Source organism: Rhinoraja longicauda, chromosome 9 (assembly GCF_053455715.1).
Source record: "Rhinoraja longicauda isolate Sanriku21f chromosome 9, sRhiLon1.1, whole genome shotgun sequence".
Classification (NCBI taxonomy): Eukaryota; Metazoa; Chordata; class Chondrichthyes; order Rajiformes; family Arhynchobatidae; genus Rhinoraja; species Rhinoraja longicauda.
The window spans coordinates 37,167,911-37,186,994 of record NC_135961.1 but is presented as its reverse complement, the minus strand read 5'-3'; the positions used below and the strand labels follow the sequence as shown (position 1 = coordinate 37,186,994).

Genomic DNA, 19,084 nt, shown 5'->3' with positions numbered 1-19,084 from the left:
GGTGGAAGCAGACACGATAATGGCATTTAAGAGGTTTTTAGAGACACATGGATATACAGGGAATAGAGGTATATAGATCATGTGCAGACAGAGGAGATTAGTTTAACTTGACATCACATTCAGCACAGACCATTGTAGGCTGAAGAGCATATTCCATGTTCCCATCATCCACTCCAGCTTTCTAGGTAGTATGGAACAGATCAAACACAACTAAATTGTCAGGAACGAGTTTTGTATTAACTTGAAAAGCAAGCAAGCTCCTTCAAAAGGATAGGAATAACAGAATGATTCCCTCAGTTCGTGCCAACAATGATTAATATAGTACAGAGTCCATATGTGCAGAAAGTTCAAACCTCCACTCTGTACCAATTTCGACTGGGGAGCAAAGAGGAGTTGGGAACAGGGCTCAGTAACCACGAGGAAGGGAAGCAAGATCATTCACGTCCCCCCTTCCCACCCCTCCAGATGCCCCTGTAGAATCCAGGAAAGGACAGGTTAGAACTGAGCATTGATGGACAGATTGCAAGTACCAGCATCAATGGTAATCCAACTTATCCCAAATTCACCCAGTCAAGGTCATCAAAATGCAGGGGAGACTTGCTTTCTTAACAAACAACTAGAAAGGGTTTTAACATGCTGGCATGAAACTCTCCTGTTGAATGAGGCTCCGGAGCCACCTCAGCTGGGTTTCATGGCCTGGAATCAACATGTGGAAAGTAAAGAAAAATAGCGACTCCCTACTGTTCCACGATGTTAATTTCATGCAAATATGGATTGGACAAAAAACAGGGGCACCTTAACAACTTCATTAAGAGAGAAAACAACAATATGAAACACAGCAGGAGAATCAGTCTGAAAAAATGGACCCAACCCAAAACGTGACTTATCCATGTTCTCCAGAGATGGCCTGACCCGCTGAATTACCCCAGCACTTTGTGTCTTTTTTGTAAGCCAGCATCTGCAGTTCCTTAGTTTCTGAGAATGTCCTTACTGGGACAACTTTTACTTTTGGATTGAAGGCAGCTCTACAACAAAGGCTTGAGAAAGCAGCAGAAGAACACAAAGTCAACCTCTCAACATTAGTTTAAGTAACAAGATGGGGGAGAGGAATTGATGGAGTAAGGGAATGTTTCTGACAGGGCGAGCGAGACTGGATGACCAAATGAGGCACCTTTCTGCATTGCATAGCTAATATCCATTTAATGCAGCAGGGCTGACTATACAGATAAAAAGAGGATGTGAAATAAGGGATGAAAGGAAACAGTTTGCACTAAATCATTTTTAGGTTCTATAACATAGAACAGTACAGCAGGGAAACAGACCCTTTGGTCTGTATCCATGCCAAACATGATGCCAACTTGAACTAACCTCCTTGCCTGTACGTGATCCCAACCCCTCTATTCCCTGCACATCCACGTGCCTATTTAAAAGCCTCTTAAACGTCGCTATCATATCTGCCTCCACCACCAATCGCAGCACGTTCCAGGCATCCACCATCCCCTATGTTAAAAACTTGTCCCACACATCTCCTTTAAACTTTGGCCCTCTCATTTTAAGCCAATGGCCTCTAGTCTCCTGACCATCTGGCCTATCTAGACCACTCATAATTTGATATACTTTATCAAATTTCCTCTCAGCTTCCAGCATTCCAGAGAAAACAACACAGTCTGTCCAACCTCTCAATAGACAAAAGGTGCAGGAGTAGGCCATTTGGCCCATCGAGCCAGCACCACCATTCAATGTGATCATGGCTGATCATTCACAATCAGTACCCCATTCCTGCCTTCTCCCCGTACCCCCTGACTCCGCTATCTTTAAGAGCTCTATCCAGCTCTCTCTTGAATGCATTCAGAGAATTGGCCTCCACTGCCTTCTGAGGCAGAGAATTCCACAGATTTACAACTCTCTGACTGAAAAAGTTTTTCCTCATCTCCGTTCTAAATAGCCTACTCCTTATTCTTAAACTGTGGCCCCTGGTTCTGGACTCCCCCAACATTGGGAACATGTTTCCAGCCTCTGATGTGTCTAATCCCTTAATAATCTTATATGTTTCAATAAGATCCCCTCTCATCCTTCTAAATTCCAGCGTATGCAAGCCTAGTCGCTCCAGTCTTTCAACATACGATGATACGACAGTCCCGCCATTCCAGGAATTAACCTAGTGAACCTACGTTGCACGCCCTCAATAACAAGAATATCCTTCCTCAAATCCTTCCTCTCCTTTTAATTAATACCCTCTAATTCAAGCAGCATTCTGGTAAACAATTTCTGCACCCCCTCCAAAGCCTCCACATCCTTCCTATAATGGGGCAACCAGTATGCACCCATACTACAAATCCTGACTACGGGTACTATCTGTACGGGGTTTGTACGTTTTCCATGACCTTACCGGTGCTCCGGTTTCCTCCCACACTCCAAAGATGTACAGGTTTGTAGGTTAATTGACTTTGGTAAAATTGTATATTGTCCCGAGTGTTTAGGATAGTGCTAGTGCTAGGTTTGTAAGTTAATTTGCTTCTGTAAAAAATGTAATTTTTATTTGGGACTACAAGACTCATAGAATAAATAAAAGACATCTATGTAAGTCTAAAATTAATGGAGGAATTGCTTTACCTAATTTTTTATTTTATTATTGGGCGGTTAATATTAAAAATATAACCTGCTGGTTGGATGATTCTGATCAACAACCGGATTGGTTAAAGATGGAGAAAGAGGATTGTTTACCATTCGATATTGGTGCGATCCTCTTAGCTCCAATAAATTTAAATAAAAAAACATATGGAGGTAATCCCATTATACACAGTGTTATCCATACCTGGAAACAATTAAAGCTTACGTTAAAATTGAGTAAATTATCTGTTTTCCTTCCTATTGCGAATAATCCCTCTTTTAAACCGTCTGTCTTAGATAGAGGCTTTGCTCAATGGAAAAGTTATGGAATTAAAAGGGTGGGAGATCTTTATCATAAGGGAACTTTTCTTTCTTTTCAGGATTTACAGCAGAAGTACGGATTACATGTTAATAATTATTTTAGATATTTACAACTTAGAGATTATGTAAAATCACACATGCAAGAATATAAGTTTAGAGGTCCAGAAACACTTGATGTATGCCTGAATCGACATTATAATTCAAATAAATTAATATCCTTTATTTACAATACTCTCCTTGACACTGACATTCCGTCATCAGAATCTTATAGACGAGCATGGGAGGACGAATTGAATCAATTTATAATGCAAGATATATGGGATGAAAGCTTACAACATATACATCAATGTTCATTGAATACTAGACATTCCTTAATACAATTTAAAATAATACATAGATTACATTATTTGAAGACGAAATTAAATAGGATTTTTCCTAGTATCTCTCCTATTTGTGATAAATGTCAATTTCAAGAAGCTAATTTAACTCATATTTTCGTAACTTGTATAAAAATGCAAAACTTCTGGTTGGAGATTTTTAAAATAGTTTCTAAAGTTATTAATAAAAAATTAGATATGGACCCAAAATTAATTATATTAGGATTATCAGAACATACTACAAATTTTACAGTAAGTCAGGTACATTTTCTTGATTACAGTCTAATAACTGCGAAAAAATTAATACTTAAATTTTGGAAAAAACCAATAACCCCCACAATTAAAATGTGGACTACGGAAATGACAGAGACCCTGCATTTGGAAAAAATAAGGTTTGCCTTAATCGACAAACCTGAGTTGTTTTTAAAAATATGGTCTCCATTTATTGAATTTTTAGAAAAGTAAATGGGTTTGGCACAGGACTAAAATAAAAAATTTAAATTAAAAGTTGAAACTTGAGTTAGGGGTTGGATGTACAACAGTGGTTATTGTCTCCCGGATCTACTCCCTTTAATTTTTATTGTTAGATCCCTTTTTTTTTTTAACCCTCTTACTTTCTCTCCCCAAGTTTATAGTTTTTTATTTTTATTTTTACTTTCTCTCTTCAAAAATTTAAAATTGAAGCTATGTAAGAACTTTGTAACAAATGTGTTTTTTCTTATTTCTATCTGTACATATGCTTTTCAAAAATAAAAAATATAAAAATAAAAAAAATGTAAATTGTCCCTAATGGAGGACAGTGTTAATGTACAGGGTGATCGATAATCAGCACAGACTCGGTGGGCTAAAGGGCATGTTTCCGCACCGTATCTCTAGAGGCTAATCTGAAAGAGTATCTTGGATGATTAAACTGCAAGTGGAATTGTCCCACTAAAACAAAGTCCTTCCTGAACACACATCCTAATGGATACATTAGAACTTTGAACAGTACAGCACAGGAACAGGCCCTTCCACAATGTTGTGTCGAACATAATGCCAAGTTAAACTGATCTCATCTGGCTGTACATGATCCATGTCTCTCCATTCTTTGGACTTCCATGTGCCAATTTGAAAGTCTCTTAAACGCCATTATCGTTTCTACCTCCACCACCACCCATGGCAATGAGTTATAGACTTCCTCTCACAAAGCCATGCCCTCTAGTGTTAGGATAGAGGTTCTACTCTGGGATAGAGGTTCTGATTGTTTACCTTATCTATGCCGTCCATAGTTTTATATACTATCCATGCCTCTCATAAACAGAAGTAATCTAGCAGGCTAGGACTTTATTCCTTGGAGCACAGGAGGATGAGGGGTGATCTTATAGAGGCATACAAGGTCTTGAGAGGAATAGATAGGGTAAATGCACAGAGCCATTTCCCAAGAGTAGGAGAATCAAGAACCAGAAGATATAGGTTTAAGGTGATGGGGGGGGGGTAGGAGATTTAATAGGTATCATAGAAACATAGAAAATAGGTGCAGGAGGAGGCCATTCGGCCCTTTGAGCCAGCATTGCCTTTCATTGTGATCATGGCTAATCATCCACAATCAATAACCCGTGCCTGCCTTCTCCCCATATCCCTTGATTCCACTAGCCCCTAGAGCACTATCTAACTCTCTCTTAAATCCATCCAGTAATTTGGCCTCCACTGCCCTCTGTGGCAGAGAATTCCACAAATTCACAACTCTCTGGGTGAAAAAGTCCCTTCTCATCTCAGTTTTAAATGGTCTCCCCTTTATTCTAAGACTGTGGCCCCTGGTTCTGGACTCGCCCAACATTGGGAACATTTTTCCTGCATCTAGCTTGTCCAGTCCTTTTACAATTTTATATGTCTCTATAAGATCCCCTCTCATCCTTCTAAACTCCAGTGAATATAAGCCTAGTCTTTTCAATCTTTCCTCATATGACAGTCCCGCCATCCCAGGGATCAATCTCGTGAACCTACACTGCACTGCCTCAATTACAAGGATGTCCTTCCTCAAATTAGGAGACCAAAACTGTACACAATACTCCAGATGTGGTCTTACCAGGGCCCTATACAACTGTAGAAGAACCTCTTTACTCCTACACTGAAATCCTTTCGTTATGTAGGCCAACATGCCATTAGCTTTCTTCACTGTCTGCTGTACCTGCACGCCAACTTTCAGTGACTGGTGTACAAGGACACCCAGGTCTCGCTGCACTTCCCCCTTACCTAACCTGACATCGAGATAATAATCTGCCTCCTTTTTTTGCCGCCAAAGTGGATAACCTCACATTTATCTATATTATACTGCATCTGCCATGCATCTGTCCACTCACTCAACCTGTCCAGGTCACCCTGCAACCTCCTAACATCCTCTTCGCAGTTCACACTGCCACCCAGCTTTGTGTTATCTGCAAACTTGCTAGTGTTACTGCTAATTCTTTCATCCAAATCATTAATATATATGGTAAACAGTTGCGGCCCCAACACCGAGCCTCGCAACACTCCACTCGCCACTGCCTGCCATTCTGAAAAGGACCCGTTTACTCCTACTCTTTGCTTCCTGTCTGCCAACCAATTCACTATCCATGTCAACACCCTACCCCCAATACCATGTGCTCTAATTTTGCTCACCAATCTCCGATGTGCAACCTTATCAAAGGCTTTCTGAAAGTCTACATCCACTGGCTCCCCTTCATCCATTTTACTTGTCACAGCCTCAAAAAATTCCAGAAGATTAGTCAAGCATTATTTCCCTTTCATAACTTCATGCTGACTTGGACATCCTTTTACTGCTATCCAAATGCACCGTTATTACCTCTTTAATAATTGATTCCAGCATCTTCCCCACCACCGATGTCAAGCTAACTGGTCAGTAATTCCTCGTTTTCTCTCTCGCTCCTTTCTTGAAAAGTGGGATAACATTAGTTATCCTCCAATCCACAGGAACTGATCCTGAATCTATTGAACATTGGAAAATGATCACCAATGCGTCCACTAGTTCTAGAGCTACCTCCCCGAGGACCCTGGGATGCAGACCATCAGGCCCTGGGGATTTATCAACCTTCAGTCCCATCAGTATACCCAATACTATTTCTCGCATAATGCAAATTTCTTTCAGTTCCTCAACCCCCCTAGATCCTCTGTCCTCCAGTACATCTGGGAGATTGTTTGTGTCTTCCTTAGTGAAGACAGATCCGAAGTACCTGTTCTACTCTTCTGCCATTTCCTTGTTACCCAAAATAATTTCACCCGTGTCTGCCTTCAAGGGACCCACATTTGACTTTGCTACTCTTTTTCGCTTAACATATCTAAAGAAGCTTTTACTGTCCTTCTTTATATTCTTGGCCAGCTTCCCCTCGCACTTCATCTTTTCAGCCCGTATTGCCCATTTTGATAACTTCTGTTTTCCTATGAAAGTTTCCCAATCCTCTGGCTTTCCGCTACTCTTTGCTGTGTTATACATCTTTTCTTTTAGTTTTATTCCATCCCTAACTTCCCTTGTCAGCCACGGTTGCCTCCTACTCCCCGTAGAATCTTTCTTCCTCTTTGGAATGAAATGATCCTGTGCCTTTTGGATTATGCCCAGAAATTCCTGCCATTGCTTTTCCACCGTCATTCCTGCTAGGATCCCTTTCCAGTCGACCTTGGCCAGCTCCTCTCTCATGCCTTCATAATCCCCTTTGTTCAATTGCAACACTGACACTTCCGATTTAACCTTCTCCCTCTTAAATTGCAGATTAAAACTAATCATATTATGATCACAAAATTCTGGAGTAACTCAGCAGGTCAGGCAGCATCTCGGGAGAGAAGGAATGGGTGACGTTTCGGGTCGAGACCCTTCTTCAGGAGGGTCTCGACCCGAAACATCACCCATTCCTTCTCTCCCGAGATGCTGCCTGACCTGCTGAGTTACTCCAGCATTTTGTGAATAAATCGATTTGTACCAGCATCTGCAGTTATTTTCTTATACATATTATGATCACTACCTCCAAGCGGTTCCTTTACCTCGAGCTCTTTTTATCAAATTTGGTTCATTGGACAACACTAAATCCAGAATTGCCTTTCCTCTGGTAGGTTCCGAGGGGTAACTTTTTTTAAAAAAACACAAAAGAGTGGCGAGTGTATGGAACGAGTTGCCAGAGGAGTTAGTTGAGGGAGGTACAATCATAAAGTTTAAGAGACATTTTGACAGGTACATGGATAGGATAGTTTTAGAGGGAAATGGGTCAAGCGTAGACAGGTGGGACTAGTGTAGACAGGGCATGTGCGTCGGCATGGCAAGTTGGGCTGAAGTGCCTGTCTTAACTACATCCTCGGGCATCAGTGAGAGCCTCATGCGCATATGCTGACTCTCGTAGGCAGGATCCAGTTTCCAGAGGGTAGGATGTGCTGTGGGCTGGGAGGGGTCCAGGAGTCTAGAGTTGGCACTGTTCCTTCAATTGTGTCTAGGTTTGCCTTTACACACTCAGATCAGTCCAATAAAAACCTATGATTGATTTAAAACATTTAGTTCAAGATACACTTAATTAATTTGAAATATCATAAGACATAGGAGCAGAATTAGTCCAGTCAGCCAATCCAATCTGCTCCCCAAACTAAAGAGATGAGTGTAGAAACAAAGAACTGCAGATGCTGGTTTATACCAAAGATAGACTCAAAGTGCTGGAGTAACTCAGTGGGTCAGGCAGCATCTCTGGAGGAAAAGGGTGGGTGATGTTTTGGGTCGAGATGCTGCCTGACCTGCTGAGTTACTCCAGCACTTTATCTCTATCTAAAGAGAGGAGTGGTTGATTTCACCTCTGCGGATAAGCCAGGCAAATCCATATTTTAATACTTCATGCTAATATTTAGAAATTACATCACACACTACAGGAAAGCAACCACACACGATCAAATATTAACACTTAACCACATGTAAGAGAAGAATTGTGCAAGATAAACGCTCGATCTATCCACGTTTACATAACCTTACGTCTCCAGTTAATGTCCCAGCCTTGGAACACTTTGATTGTCAGCATTACTAGTACCCACCACCTCTGTTCCTGACTACCACGACCACCACCCCAAAGGATAAACTGCCAACAATTATGGGGATGGGTTTGGTGGTAATACAAACAAGTCAACAAATGGAAGAGAACTAAAAAATAAAAGCAAACATTAGAAAACAGTGTCAAAAAGGAGGGAATAAATAAGAGCGCAAAGAAGACTTGGATTAAACAAGTGTATTGTCACAATCACTTTGCTTGCATAAACACAGAGCTGAAGGAAGGGAAGGGAATATCCAGAGTCACAGAATAAACCACATCGGCAGCTCAGCTGAGAACATTTATTTACTCTCTGTAAGCACAACATATGCACATTCAGCTCAAACAACAAGCTCTATTTCGACAGCATTTCAATCTGTAACATGTACTCAACTCTCTAAGATTAAATCAAGGGTTCCGATTAGGTTATCTGTGAACAACTCTCAGGAGAAAGTGGAGAGAGAGAGAGAGAGAGAGAAAAAAAACTATTTCTTACCTTTTGAGGTAGGATACAGTTAATTGAACATCAGAGAGCACTGCTGCTTTCAACTGTGTTTGCAGAACAAGCAAGCAATGGTTCCTACCCCACTGGGAATCAACCATTACATTCCAGCTCTGTCATTAGACAATGAAAGGTGAATTTTAGTATGAAGAAGTCCTGAACCAAGAACTAATGATGTCATCCTTTCCTTATATGGGGCAGCATTGAGCAGATTAACTTTGGTCAGTGAGAAGGCGGAGCTTTCAACTCTGAGGGCAAGCAGTTTGAATTAAGTGAGGAATCCAGCTGGAACCAAGTTTAAATCTCAGACTAGGCTGCCCTTGTAGAAAGAGGGGAAGGGGATGAGGGGGAGGGGATGAGGGGGAGAGGGAGGGGAGAGGAGGAGAGGGGGGGGAGAGGAGGAGAGGGGGGGGAGAGGAGGAGAGGGGGGGGAGAGGAGGAGGGGGGGGGAGAGGAGGAGAGGGGGGGGAGAGGAGGAGAGGGGGGGGAGAGGAGGAGAGGGGGGGGAGAGGAGGAGAGGGGGGGGAGAGGAGGAGAGGGGGGGGAGAGGAGGGGGGGGAGAGGAGGAGAGGGGGGGAGAGGAGGGGGGGGAGGGGAGGGGGGGGAGGGGAGGGGGGGGAGGGGAGGGGGGGGGAGGGGAGGGAGGGGAGGGGGGGGAGGGGAGGGGGGGGAGAGGAGGGGAGGGGGGGGAGGGGGAGGGAGGGGAGGGGGGGAGGGGAGGGGGGGGAGGGGAGGGGGGGGAGAGGAGGGGAGGGGGGGGAGAGGGGGGGAGAGGAGGGGAGGGGGGGGAGAGGAGGGGAGGGGGGGAGAGGAGGGGAGGGGGGGGAGAGGAGGGGAGGGGGGGAGGGGAGAGGAGGGGAGGGGGGGAGGGGAGAGGAGGGGAGGGGGGGAGAGGAGGGGGGGGGAGAGGAGGGGGGGGGGAGAGGAGGGGGGGGGGAGAGGAGGGGGGGAGAGGAGGGGGGGGGAGAGGAGGGGGGGGGGGGGAGAGGAGGGGGGGGAGAGGAGGGGAGGGGGGGGAGAGGAGGGGAGGGGGGGGGAGAGGAGGGGAGGGGGGGGAGAGGAGGGGAGGGGGGGAGAGGAGGGGAGGGGGGGGAGAGGAGGGGAGGGGGGGGAGAGGAGGGGAGAGGAGGGGAGGGGGGGAGAGGAGGGGAGGAGAGGAGGGGAGGGGGGAGAGGAGGGGAGGGGGGGGAGAGGAGGGGAGGGGGGGAGAGGAGGGGAGGGGGAGAGGAGGGGAGGGAGGGGGGGGGAGAGGAGGGGAGGGAGGGGGGGGGAGAGGAGGGGAGGGAGGGGAGGGGGAGGAGGGAGGGGGATGAGGGGAGGGAGAAGGGGAGGGGAAGGGGAGGGATGAGTGGAGCGGAGGGGAGGGGGGATAAGTGGAGCGGAGGTGAGGGGACCTTTCAATGTGAACATTACCTTTCTATAATCCATTCCTCTACAGCTGTGTGTGTGTGTGTAATAAACAGCATACTTAAAACAAAGCAAAACAAGCCTTAGTGCAGAAAATCCCAGGCAGCCAAAAGTAGCTGTTTCAGCTGCTTGGTGTAGTTTAATTATTGTTAACAAGCACCACTTTTCTCTTTATTGAAACTGTTGTGTAATCTTTGGCACTGCTGCTGCTTTCATCCCTATGTTTGCTTGACCTCACCATGCTATGTTTCGAAGGACAGCTTATGTCATAGTTGTTTCTCTCAGAATTCAAAGCTCGAAACTAAAACTATGGAACCCATGCCACTATAAACCTGCGTGGGAGGAGGACCACAATCCAGGGTCCTTCCACTGCTGGACATTGAGGGGCAGAGTCCGGTGAGGACACCCCTCAAACAAGGGAAGGGATACCACCCAGGGGACAACATGAGTAGTAAGGGTGTTTCGTTTCAGCTAGTTTGTAATTAGTTTTAATTTAGTTGTTAGTTGTAATTAGTTGTAATTTAGTTTGGAGATACAGTAGGGAATCAGGTTTTTCAGCCCACCGCGTATGCGCCAACCAACGATCACCCATATACTAGGTCTATGTTATTCCAGTTTTGTATCCCACACACTAGGGAAAGTTTACAGAAGCAAATTAACTCACAAACCTGCACATCATTGGAATGTGGAAGTCAACCAGAGCACCAGGAGAAAACCCATGGGGTCACGGAGAGAAAGTACAAACTCCGTACACACAGTACCCGTAGTCAGGATCGAACCTGGGTCTCTGGCGCTGTAAGGCAGCAACTCCACTGTGCGAACACTACTGTGTATAACACTATTAAATGTATACACACCAAAAATGTATGGACTGTTTTTGCACAGTTTTTGTTTTGTATATATATTTTTTATTCTGAATAAAGTTTAGTTTTGGAAAAAGAAAGTTGTTTATAATCAATGAGAGTAATAGCATAATATAAGCCTTTTAAGAGCGCAAAAGGTAGGGTAAGGTGGCAGTTATGTGTTTAGATTATAAATAATTTACAGACCATTGTAAATTATTAACAGTGACAATAAAACTATTAGAGAACCAGACCCAGTGGCCAATTATTCCAGGAGGGGTTCTGCTGCTTTTACTGGGTATGGTCTACATTTCCTGGAATTATTCACACAATGAGTGGTAGGTGTATGGAACGAGCTGCCAGAGGAGGTAGTTGAGGCAGATACTATTGCAATGTTTAAGAAACATTTAGAGAGGTACATTGATAGGACAGGTTTAGAGGGATATGGGCCATACGCAGGCAGCTGGTACTAGTGTAGATGGGACATGTTGGTCAGTGTGGGCAAGTTGGGCCGAAGGGCCTGTTTCCACGCTGTATGACTCCATAAATGACCTGCCATAACCCTCGTGAGCAGATAGGAAGAGGCAATAAAGGCTCAAATTCCACGAATGAATGATAAAACAGAGTTCTCAATTTATCTGGCATCGCCCGACCTGATGAGTATATCCAGCATTCCCTGATTTTATCGCAGATTTTCAGCGCTTGCTTTTTCAAAAACCAATTGCTTAGTTTTAATGATTTAGTTTTAGAGATACCACACGGAAACAGGCCCTTCGGCCCACCAAGTCGACACCATCCACTGATCACTTGTTCACACTAGTTCTAGAAATAAAGACCTGCAAATGCCGGATAAGATAAAAAGACACAGTGATGGAGCAACTCAGCTGGCTAGGCAGCATTTCTGGAGAACATAGATAGGTCGGGTCAGTACCCTTCTTCAGACTACACACTAGTTTTATGTTACTCCACTTTCTCATCCACTCCCTTGTTTAGCTTTGTTTAGTTTATTATAGTCACGTGTACCGAGATACAGTGAAACGTTTTTTTGTTGCATGCTATCCAGTCAGCGAAAAGACCATACAGTATTAAAATCAAGCACAGTTAAATACAGTACGATTACACAGTGTACAGATACAGGTTAATGGGTATAATGTTTAGTGTAAGATTAGGGGCACACTAGTACTAACGTTTAGGACACACAAGGGGTGATTTACAGAGGCTAATTTACCTACAAACCCACATGTCTTTAGGGTGTTGGGGAGGAATCCGGAGCACCCGGAGGAAACCGATGCAGTCAGAGGGATAACAAGCAAACTCCACATGGATAGCACCTGAGGTCAGGATTGAATTGGGTTTTTCAATTATAACTACTGCATTTTGTGGGCAAGCAAACCTTTCAATGCAATCCAACTGCTACTTGAGCAAGTGGCCAATTAACTTCTTTATACGATGCCGGTGGAGAGGGGAAGGTCAGCAGGGATATTTGGAACAGTCTCCTTCAACAGTTCCAAGCCACCTCATACCTCTAATTACAACAGACAGATGGGATTTGCAATAATATCTTACCCAAAATAAGATACTTCCTTCAACATACTGTTCCTGCTATCCTGCGATGCAGTGTCGGCCAAAGTTAATGCTTGGTTACTACTAGGTTTAGGTTGTGTAGGAATATAACTGCAGATGCTGGTATAAATCGAAGGTATCACAAAATGGTGGAGTAACTCAGCGGGTCAGGCAGCATCTCAGGAGAGAAGGAATGGGTGACGTTTCGGGTCGAGACCCTTCTTCAGACTGATGTCAGGGGGGCGGGACAAAGAAAGGATATAGGTCGAGACAGGCAGTGGGAGAACTGGGAAGGGAGAGAGGGACAGAGGAGCTATCTAAAGTTAGAGGTCAATGTTCATACCGCTGGGTATGAGGTGCTGTTCCTCCAATTTGCGGTGGACCTCACTATGACACTGGAGGAGGCCCATGACAGAAAGGTCAGACTGGGAGTGGGGGAGTTGAAGTGCTCAGCTACCGGGAGATCAGGTTGGTTAAGGCGGACTGAGCGAAGTTGTTGAGCGATCGCCGAGCCTGCGTTTGGTCTCGCCGATGTAGAGAAGTTGGCATCTGGAACAGCGGATACAATAGATGAGGTTGGAGGGGGTGCAGGTGAACCTCTGCCTCACCTGAAAAGACTGTTTGGGTCCTTGGATGGAGTCGAGGGGGGAGGTAAAGGGACAGGTGTTGCATCTCCTGCACTGGCAGGGTTTAGGTTTATTATTGTCAAGTGTACCAAGGCATAGTGAAAAGCTTTGTTTTGTATGCTGTCCAATTAGATCTGATATACCATGCATCAATACAATCAAGTCGAACTCAAGTACAATAGGTAGAGCAAAGGGGAAGATACAGAGTGCAGAATATAGTTCCCAGCATTCCAGTACATCTTTTCCTTAGACAAGAAGATAGACACAAATTTTGGATCAGGCAGCATCTCTGGAGAAAATAAATAGGTAACGACAGGGATACAAGGATGTGAACAGTGGAACTAGTTGGACAACAAGGGTGGGGAAGGGGCAGAGAGAGGGGGAAAGAAAGAGCAGGAGTTACTTGAAATTTTAAAAAATCACTGTTTATACCGCTGGGTTGTAAGCTGCCCAAGTGAAATGTGGGATGCTATCCTCCAATTTGAGTGTGGCCTCACAGTGGAGGATGCCCAGGACAGACAGAGTCCATTGTCTTCAATGGCGTAGTAGTGAATCGGACAGTATCCTAGCTTATGGAAGGACCGTTCAGAAGTCTGATAATGGAGGGGAAGAAGCTGTTACTTGAGTCTAGTGGTGTGCACGTTCAAGCTTCTGTATCTTCTGGCTGATGGGAGCAAGGAGAAGAAGGAATGACCGGGGTGGGACGTCTTTGATTATGTTGGCTGCTTTTCCGAGGCAGCATTTGAAGTGTAGATGGAGTCAATGGTGGGGAGTTCCCAAACCAGAGCTGTTCCCAAACCAAGCTGTGATGCAACCCGACAGTATGCTTTCTATGGTGCAACTGTAGAAGTTTGTAAGTCATTGGAGACATGCTGAATTTCCTCAGATTCAGGAAGTAAAGGCATTGGTGTGCCTTCTTGGCTGTTGAATCAATGTGGTTGGTCCACGACAGATGTTTGGTAATATTAATGTCACATGTATGCTGAACTTACATCATGATGGAAGCTACTTATGGACTCTATTTCTGAAATATGGTTCAGTTGAAGTCAGAAATTATATAAGGAAAGTGATGTCAGTCCAAATCTTTCCAGCTGAATATGGAAGCAGACTGTTCATGTTTGACTGTACCGTGATAGGGCTGTTAAGTTTCTCCTTAACTCATTCAGTTTGTCCTGAAATCTGTGGTGTGGCTTAGAATAAGAAGCTCACGGTACTTCATGGCACTGTGAAGGAGAAGTCACAATTGTCCAAAAAAACACTGGAGTAACTCTGCAGGTCTCTGGAGAACATGGATTGGTGACGTTTTGGGATGGGATCCTTCTTCAAAGGCCAGGCGCTAGTTCTTGGACTACCCCTATACCTACCCCTTGACCATGACCCGACAGACGAACACTAGGCCATCATCCCCCAGACAGTTGCTCTACTTACATTTGTCCACCTTGATTTCATCATCCATTTTAATGCTCCATTAGTCGATGAGACGATTAGAGGAGAATGAGGAAATTTGGCCTGTCTCCAATTATCATATCATATCATATCATATATATACAGCCGGAAACAGGCCTTTTCGGCCCTCCAAGTCCGTGCCGCCCAGCGATCCCCGTACATTAACACTATCCTACACCCACTAGGGACAATTTTTTTTTACATTTACCCAGCCAATTAACCTACATACCTGTACGTCTTTGGAGTGTGGGAGGAAACCGAAGATCTCGGAGAAAACCCACGCAGGTCACGGGGAGAACGTACAAACTCCTTACAGTACAGCACCCGTAGTCAGGATCGAACCTGAGTCTCCGGCGCTGCATTCGCTGTAAAGCAGCAACTCTACCGCTGCGCTACAAACTTCTGCAGATGTACCTTAGAAAGCAAAGTCAGAACTGCACAGTGGTGCAGCCATAGATATGCTGCCCCACTGTGCCAGAGACACGGATTTGATCCTGACCGTGGGTGCTGTCTGCGTGGAGTTTGTAGGTTCTCCCTGTGACTGCATGGGTTTCCTCCAGTTTCCTCCCACATCCAAAAGACGTGCAGGTTTGTGGGTTAATTGGCTTCTGTTAATTGCCCTAGGTGTGTCGGATGTGAAAGTGGGATAACATAGAACTAATGTGAATTGGTGATCGATGTTCGGCGTGGACACAGTGGGCAGAAGGGACTGTTTGACCGAAGATAGGCAGAAAATGCTGCAGAAATTCATCGGGTCAGGCAGCATCTCTGGAGAAAATGAATAGGTGACGTTTCGGGTCAAGACCCTTCTTCAGAGTAGTCTCGACCCAAAACTTCACCTATTCCTTTTCTCCAGAGATGCTGCCTGACCCGCTGAGTTACTGCAACATTTTCTGTCTATCTTCAGTGAAAACCAGCATCCACAGTTCCTTCCTACACAAGTGCACCTGGTGTTGAGTTATATTTGTGGAATTTATTCCAATAGGAAACTGGACATTACCATCTGAGGAGATGGGTCTGTTAGTTTTGTTTTAGAAAAGCCTCTTTAACATTGGGAGATTTTTCTAAGTGCGGATTTGTACGAGGCAAAGGGTTTAGTTGCATATTGTAAAAGGTGCAGCTCAATCAAAGAAACAAGGCTCTGAACAAACTGACATCAATGTTATATATTTACAGAGCATTACCTCATACACTAATAAATCAAAAGCTGGTTCTGGGAAGGAGACAATTGTTTCGTTTTTAAACACCTGAGAAATGAGGTAATGATGTCAGATTGAGTGTGGGTGTGATTCATATCTTCACCAAGGTATATTTGATCTGAAGGGAGTGAAGCTACCACTCCCTCATTGTCACAGGGTCCACTTTATCCACAGTCACTCACAAAGATTAGGAAAAAAAATCCAGGAAGTATTTGTTGGGAAATGTGACTTTTCCCAGTTGCTTCATGATCAGTTGTCAGGGTTCAGCGGTGCACGTTGGGTTTGACTTTGCCTTGTTAACTGTGCCACACACCCTGATCCCCAGATGAAGCAGAGAAGGATCTCGTAAATCATAGACCATAGAACAGCACAGCTTAGAACAGTGGAACATGCCCTTTGGCCCACAATGTCTGTGCTGAACACCTATCTACCTGCACACAATCCACACCCTTCTCCTGATGATTAAAGCTACAAATTCAATTATCCACTTATTTCTGTGAGCTGGCTTCAGCAATTTGTTGCTGAAACACAATGAAATGCAGCTGCTGGTTCACAAAATAAAAGGCACAATGTGCTGGAGTAATTCAGAGGTCAAGCAGCATCTCTGGAGAACATGATAGGTGATGTTTTGGGTCAGGACCCATCTTCTTCGGAAGGTCTGAAGGATCATAATTTCATACGTTATAGGAGCAGAATTATGTTATTCAGCCCATCAAGTCCACGCCATTTAATCATGGCTGATCTATCTTTCCCTCTCAACCCCATTCTCCTGTCTTCTCGCTATAACCCATGACACCCATACTAATCAAGAATCTGTCAATCTCTGCCATAAAAATATCAATTGACTTGGCCTCAGTCTTCTGAGGCAATAAATTCCAAAAATATTCACCACCCTCTGACTAAAGAAATTCCTCCTTCTCTGTAAAGGTCCCGACCCAAAACGTCACCAATCCATGTTCTCCAGAGATGCTGCTTGAGCCACTTGCCTTCATAGGTCGGGGCATAGAGTCAGGACGTTATGTTGCAACTTTAAATACAGGACAGGCTGCACTTGGAGTATTGTGTGCAGTTCTGGTCACCACACTATAGGAAGGATGTGGTGGCTCCACAGGAAATACAGAGGAGATTTATCAGGATATTTCCTGGATCGGAGGCCTTTAATAATGGGGGGAGACTGGATAGGCTGGGCCTGTTTTCCCAGAAGCAAAGGAGGTTGAGGGGTGACCTAGAGGTATACAAGGTTATAGGGTAGATAGTCAAAATCTTCTTCCCATTGCAGGAGTACAAAAAAAACAAGAGGGCATTGGTCTAAGGCAGGAGGTAGGTATCTAAAGTGACCCCATTAAGTATTTTCTGTACGCAGAGTGGTTGATATCTGGAAAGTGCAGCCAGGGGAGGTGGTGGATACAGCCTCTGCCTCACAGTGCCACAATCCTGACCTCGGGTGCTGTCTGTGTGGAGTTTGTATGTTCTCTCTGTGACCTGCTTGGGTTTTCTCCGGGTGTTGTGTTCTTCCCACATTATAAAGACATGCAGCTTTATTGATTAATTGGCTCTCTGCAAATTACCCCCTGGTGTGTAGGAAGTGGTTGCCGTGGACTCGGTGGGACGAAGGGCTTGTTTCGATCTCTAAACAATACATTTAAGATGCATTTCGACGGGTACTTATATTGTCAAAGCAGAGAAGGAAACAAACATAATTTAGGCAAATGGGATTAGTGTGGATGGGCAAAATAGTCATGGATAGAAAATAGAACATAGAACAGTGTAGCATAAGAACAGGCAATTCTGTGATGGGCCAAAGAGTCTGCTTCTGCATTGTTATGGTTCTATGATTCTATGAAAATGTTCTGTATTTTCCTCATTATTTGATCTGCAATAACTTTAATGAAATACACCTTCCAATTAATCATGGTCTAGGCTGCCTTCCAAGGCACAATGGCTATAATGTTACATAATGCTTCCTTGTGTAGAGAGAGAGTGACATATGGAATTTCCTTTATGTCTGTGATCTTTTACAGGTGTGGAGCTGTTTCGTGCCAGATCGCCTTTGAATGTGGCTACAGAACGGTCACGCAGCTGGGTTTCAGTATCTGGACAATAATTCACAATTTACAATGTCGATGATTTGTCGCCCAACTTCCAATTTTATTTGCAAACTAAAGTCCCAAACCATAAAACTGTTCTGAAAACATGGGTAAAGCTTCCCTGGAGATTATGCTAATGGAATGTTTGGATTTCTATACCTCCATCTGTACGGATTTCACAACTCTCCACCTTCAGAACAGAACCAGTTCAAGGGCTATTTCCCGCAAGTCTTCCTGAAGAAAAGGTCAGATTCTGGAGAGTCCAAGATGGTGGAAGTGGTGGGCGGAAGAAAAAATCGATGCCGGTTAGAGGCTGGGGGCTCACCTCCCATACCCTAGATGGCGCTCTGGGTTGGCTGCAGGAGGTGCCCCAGGGCACAGAGGCTGAGCAATGGCTATGGGAGGCGAGGGGGGCGTGTTCGCGGGCCAATGTTGAGGAGGGAGGGGTGGGAGTGGGTTGAGTGGGCAGAGTGGGCCGCTGGAGGCCCTGCAGCAGCCTGGGGCTCCATTAGATCAGGCACCACTCCAAGTGGCCAAGCGCACAGAGTGGCGGAGCAGCAGTGGAGGACATTGAATAAATCGATTGACCAGGCCGACCCCTCAACTCCAGCACCGTCGCCAGGACAACGGGCCTTTATGGTCAAGTTAAGACTCTAGTACTGTATTTCAGACTTGAAGGGAACAAGATAGCACCTAAATCTTGGCGACTCTTATGTACTGACTCAGTGTGGTCATAGAGTCATAGAGTGATACAGTGTGGAAACAGGCCCTTTGGCCCAACTCGCCCACACCAGCTAACAATGTTCCAGCTACATTAGTCCCACTTGCTTGCGCTTGGTCCATATTCCTCCAAACCTGTCCTATCCATGTACCTGTCTAACTGTTTCTTAAACATTGGGATAGTCTCAGCCTCAACTACCTCCTCTGACAGCTTGTTCCATACACCCACCACCTTTGTGTGAAAAGATTACCCCTCAGATTCCTATTAAATCTTTTCCCCTTCACCTTGAACCTATGTCCTCTGGCCCTTGATTTCCTTACTCTGGGCAAACGACTGTGCATCTACCTGATCTA

The 19,084-nt window shown here is 44.7% G+C and overlaps 1 protein-coding gene across 4 annotated transcripts in view; it reads right to left on the bottom strand.

Moving 5' to 3' along the window:
- LOC144596621 (filamin-A-interacting protein 1-like) overlaps nt 1-19,084 on the bottom strand; it is a 217,061-nt gene that overhangs the window by 53,778 nt on the left and 144,199 nt on the right. The window contains exon 1 of one of the 4 annotated variants that reach the window (XM_078405166.1): nt 8,835-8,943. The exons of the other annotated variants lie outside the window; for them this stretch is intronic. Within the exon in view, the coding sequence (XP_078261292.1) occupies nt 8,835-8,941 (107 nt within the window). The 5' untranslated portion in view covers nt 8,942-8,943. Of the gene's footprint in view, nt 1-8,834; nt 8,944-19,084 lie in introns of those variants that run through there. 4 annotated transcript variants of the gene reach the window in all.